The sequence below is a fragment of the Sphaeroforma arctica genome (assembly GCF_001186125.1).
Source record: "Sphaeroforma arctica JP610 unplaced genomic scaffold supercont1.16, whole genome shotgun sequence".
Classification (NCBI taxonomy): Eukaryota; class Ichthyosporea; order Ichthyophonida; genus Sphaeroforma; species Sphaeroforma arctica.
In genome coordinates this window covers 1-5410 of record NW_014040542.1, presented here as the reverse complement: position 1 = coordinate 5410, position 5410 = coordinate 1, and the positions used below count along the sequence as shown (strand labels likewise).

The 5410-nt window shown below is 40.6% G+C and overlaps 1 protein-coding gene across 1 annotated transcript in view; it reads left to right on the top strand.

Annotated features, from left to right (window-relative positions):
- The window catches only part of SARC_00501 (hypothetical protein), a 5225-nt gene extending 1038 nt beyond the window's left edge, over positions 1–4187 (top strand). Inside the window, exons 2-12 of the mRNA XM_014305787.1 lie at positions 324–472; positions 609–753; positions 960–1082; positions 1229–1446; positions 1618–1762; positions 1906–2130; positions 2331–2541; positions 2719–2806; positions 2994–3233; positions 3431–3564; positions 3701–4187. Coding sequence (XP_014161262.1) covers positions 324–472; positions 609–753; positions 960–1082; positions 1229–1446; positions 1618–1762; positions 1906–2130; positions 2331–2541; positions 2719–2806; positions 2994–3233; positions 3431–3564; positions 3701–3803 — 1781 coding nt within the window. The 3' untranslated portion in view covers positions 3804–4187. The remainder of the gene's footprint in view (positions 1–323; positions 473–608; positions 754–959; positions 1083–1228; positions 1447–1617; positions 1763–1905; positions 2131–2330; positions 2542–2718; positions 2807–2993; positions 3234–3430; positions 3565–3700) is intronic.
- Positions 4188–5410: the final 1223 nt, after the last annotated feature.

Here is a 5410-nt window from a genome sequence, read left to right as displayed (position 1 = left end):
TATATATATATATATATATATATATATATATATATATATATATATATATATATATATATATATATATATATATATATATATATATATATATATATATATATATATATATATATATATATATATATATATTATTATATATATATATATATATATATATATATATATATGGTTAGTCACTGATATGCCTTTAGTGCTCTTCCTTTTTTAGTGTTTTATAATTTAAATATCATGTGTATAGCATTCGTGAAGCCAACGGCTTCTCACAAGTGATTATTTTCACATCTAAAGTCTCGTATTGAAATCACTTTTCGTCTGTTCTACAGCTGTAACACTCTTAGGCGAGATTGGACTGTGCGTGCTAATCTGTGAAGCTGGTCTGGAAGTGGACCTAGATATGCTTAAGTTAGTTGGGTTTATGGGTGTCACGGTCGCCGTCGTCGGATCAATATTGCCGCTGGCCATGGGATTTGGAGTATGTTCTTGGGATTTGGATATTTCTTACATATGCATGTTTGTAGTCATTTCACTTGTTGAATTGTACAAAACCATATAGCATACCTGGAATTACGTATCTAATCCCAATTTCGTTTTCCTTCTTATCCGTCTAGGTTGCGATAGCTTTTGGTTACGACACCGTTGCAGCACTGGCGGCAGGTGCCTCTCTTGCACCCACCTCAATGGGTATTGCTATCAATGTCCTGAAAACCGGCAAAGTTTTGAACACACCGACCGGACAGCTGATCATCGCCGCAGGTATGTGTAATACCTCATCGAGTCTACTGTCGTTGCGTTTTTTCAGCTTATTTATATAGATACTATATCGCCGAGGTACTATTTGGCGTCGTCATGGAAGGCTCGATTGGTAATAGTGCATCGATCCTTCGGCAACGAAGCTTGAATTGTCCTTTTTACATCAAGGTTGCGAATCACACTCATACATATTCGACTCGTATTTACAGCCATTGTGGATGATGTCATTGCGCTTGTGCTCCTTTCCGAGTTGCGTGCCATTGCCGATCCATCGCCCGCGGCAATTATAATCCCGATTGTCTCGGCAGTTCTATACCTGGGCTTCGGCACTTGTAAGTTTCAAAAGCAAGGTTTCCTATCGTATTTTTTCTGTAGTAGCAAACAATCTCACACTTACGATCACATCCCAGACTCAGAATCGCGGTGGTTATTAGCTGTTTTGTGGTTTATTGATTGACTCTCATACTTTCTGAAACAGTGTTTGCCACTACGGTTATGCCGAGAGTTTTGCCAAGGATCTCGCCCCACATTCCTGAAGACCTGCGTGGAAACATATTCTTGGGAGCGTGTCTTACGCTTGGGCTTGCTCTCATGATTGCGTGCGACTACTCCAAAGCCTCGTACCTCTTGGGCGCGTTCTTGGGTGGGCTGTCCTTCTGCACATCGCATGAGTGTGAGGTGGCATGGGAAAAGCAGGTGTGTGTGAGCCTCGGGATTTGGAATTTTGCTTTCCGTACAATGTGCTCGTTTGCCGTCACGATCTGCATAGAAATTGTAATGGTTATATTAAACCAGAACGCACAGGTAAAATTTCTTTTCCGTATCCACATACTGACCTGATTTGAAACTCTTACTCGCATTCCGCAGGTGAAACGCATCTTATACTTCCTTCTGCATATTTTCTTTGCGGCGACGATTGGGTTCCCCATCCCTGTGCAGGACTTCTGGAACTGGTCTACGATCGCACGTACCGCTGCTTTCACATGCTGCATGTCCGGAAAATGGCTTACAGGTATTTATTGATACAACCACTATATCTTGTCGTTGTGTGCGCAGTATTCGACACTCCATCAAGCACTATACTCAGTAGCTGTACAGTTGAACATGTACTCTGATACTAGGTGACTCACAAGACTTCCACTGTTGTCCCTTCAGGTTTGTTCGGTCGCCCGCTGTCTGTGACTAACTTCTGGACGATTGGGTTCGCCATGTCTGCCTGGGGAGAGTTCGCGTTTCTGATCGCAAGTGAATCGTACTATGTGGGCACACTCACAAAGGATGAGTACACGCCCTTAGCCTTTGCTATTCTACTGTCAGCCATCATCTCGCCGTTCTGCCTCAAGTTTACGCTCGAGTACAGGAATCGCCAGGCGAAAAAAGGTATGAAGTGCTGTTCCTTAGAATTGTTGAGCTATACTATAGTCCTAGCCTGCGGCCTTGAAGTTGTGCTTGTAAGTTTTGAGTCGTAATTCACGAACCTCCTTATATTCACGGCGATTGATATGGCAAGCCGTAGTGTCAATCAAAAGCAATAGAACGATAATTATCATACCTAAATGTCGCCTTACATCTATATACAGAAATGGAGGCCGGTGTTACCATGGCAAGAAAGCACCGCAAGTCGCTGACGGTCGCGTCCGTTTCCGATTTGTCGGTGGCTAAAAACTCGTCTACGGTGTACTACAAGATTCACGCATACGCTAAGTCTGAGTGGGGCATGATTGCCCGGTTATTCGAGACCGCCGAGGAATTGGAGTTGAATATTCTGGAAACTCGCGTGCGCGCCGTCAGGTATAATCGCCGCTGCAGTTTCCATTGTTCATCTCATACGTATATTACTGCCTCAATCGTACCTTACGTGCTTTGGGGAAATCCTCGTGTGCGATTTCCACACGCTTCTCTTTGCATTGCTAACATTATTCTGTGCGACTGAACCAGTTATCTGACTTTCATTTGCATGCTTTACAGGCACGGACAAGCTCTGCAAGTTATCTACCTCAGCGATCGCACCATGAATTTGCCTTTCGTCTGTGAATCCGGGACACCAGAAGCCGAGGTAGGTGCATGGGATAGTGGTGCTAGATTTCCAGCGTTTTTAACATACTGCAATAATTTCAAGTTCCGCACAGCTGGTCAAAACATCGCTCACAGTTCTTTATAATCAATTTGGACACAGATGAGTTTTGCGCAATCTTATACATCAGGCGACACAACCATGACACTCCTCTACATTTTCTCCGCAGAGAATGGAGCGACGTGTGCGACAGATTCACGACGGCTACTACGACACTCTATCGGGGCCTGGTCTTGACGAGCTTATTGTGGTAAGGTGGAGACCTCAGGAAATGGGTGACAACAACTCACTTGAGCTAGCCCTGCTGAAGGATATCGAAGGATACCAAAAACGATTAGAGGTCGATACGGATCACACGCAGATCCTCGCGCGAACGAGTCATTCTAAGCCGGCGAGCGATGTGGGACATGTAAGTTATACTACTTTCCTTTCTCTAAGAGCAACATGAAAATCGTATGTTTTACAATGTAATTGGAATGTCCGATACAATATGCGAGCGTTGTTGCTGGTGCTGTAGATTTTTCCTAAGATACAGGTCACAATTATTTGTCGTGCTTTCTGTCTATGCATAGAGACCAACTATATATATCTTAATTCTATCCTCAGGAGGTTGAAGAAGACGATAATATGGTGGTCGAGGGATACCAAACCAGGCGAAACAGATTCGAGGCTTTATATTTTGATAACACTGATTTGGATTGGCTACTGGAAAAACCTGAGGTTGAGGAGCAATTGCCCAGGTATGCGAATTGTCGTAATGCTTCTTCAGTTGTTGTATTGTTCGTTTACCCTACGGTATCTACGTGCCAAATCATTTGAAAATATCTCCTTATCTATGCACTAACATAAATCCAATACCTAATACCACACCAACAGGAAAAGCATCTTATCAGTCATTTCAGGCGTCCGAGCCTCGTTGACTGGACCTCCGACCGAGTTGCAGGAATCCGAAATGGAGATGGGAGTTAAGGGGCAATGATTGTCTTCCAAAGGCGCCGGTAACCATCCTGCACCCACCATCAAGCTCTCTAGAGAACTGCAAGAAATTCTTGTTTAAACGAGTTAGTATATAATTCAGTGCGAGTGCGCTAGTCTCCCTCGAGAGATGCCGGAATGTCCCCGCCATGGAAGCAATTCAGGAACTGTTTTGCTCCCGATAGTGTATTGTATACGAATGCTTCGACAGCGGCTGACGTCAAACGCTGATGACTTTTGTAACCTGCTCCGCACTTGCTTTTAGCTGTACATTAGAAATTGGCACACAAATATGATTATAACTGTGCAGAGATAAAGACAATTAGTCGAAAAAATAGCATACAGAGTTATATTCACGTAGTCGACGCTCCGTCTATCAGGCTACGAAGTCAAACTTATTGGAATGAATCACAATCTATTCTTGCGAATCGTTCCATGCTGTTCGAAACAAAGCTCTCGCGCGACCAAAACGAATGATTTATTGCTAACAATGCTATTCTCTTGTTTTGTGGTTTGTAAGCTCGATAATTGATGCAGCTCTGTCGTTTAACATGGGACTAGAATAAGGGGTAGGGGGGATTTCTCAAACGTACTTTCTAGCTACATACATACTACGATTTGATGACGATACTTAAGACAAGCTTTGCGAACTTCAATGCACTAATAATATACGATATGCGCGCGTCCAAGCGTCCAAATGCTTTAATTATCACTACTTACATCAACACTACCGATAACATACTATGAAAGTATAAATGCCTGCACACATGGAAAACGTTTGGATCATTCGTCGATGAGTATATGTGATCGGATGCTGAGATCGATTTGAATCGCTTTAATTTTATATGTACTACATCTAAAACATCAACTCTTCAAATGGAACGCATCGCAACTAACCCTTCCCTCAGCGCTACTAATAATTATATTACGCATATCGATCTACTTATGCAGTCAAGTTATATTTCCTACATAAGACTATACCGACGTTATGTTGCTACATTATATATATATATATATATATATATATATATATATATATATATATATATATATATATATATATATATATATATATATATATATATATATATATATATATACATATGTATATGTATATAGATATAAATATGTATGTACATATGTATATATATATATATATATATATATATATATATATATATATATATATATATATATATATATATATATATATATATATATATATATATATATATATATATATATATATATATATATATTATATTGCTGCTATTAAATTAGTTTACATATACATTCATGCCGCTCTTCGGGATGACAGGTACTATTGTTGGGTGCAGTATCCCGCACTGGTCATCAGCGGTGGAGAATTTGAATCGCTGCAGCAACAAAGATAGCACTATACGAGCCTGTAGGAGGAAGATAAACACAACAGCGTCAGTCTACAACCTTGCCGCTTAAATAGATTATAGGTGTCCATTTATTTTCAAGCGGATCATGAACGAGAAAACAAACGACTCGCGTAGATACAAAACACACAATCATTTGTACATATACAATTTGTCAGAAATCAGAAGATAGCGAACGGTTAATATATGTATATGTATATATTTG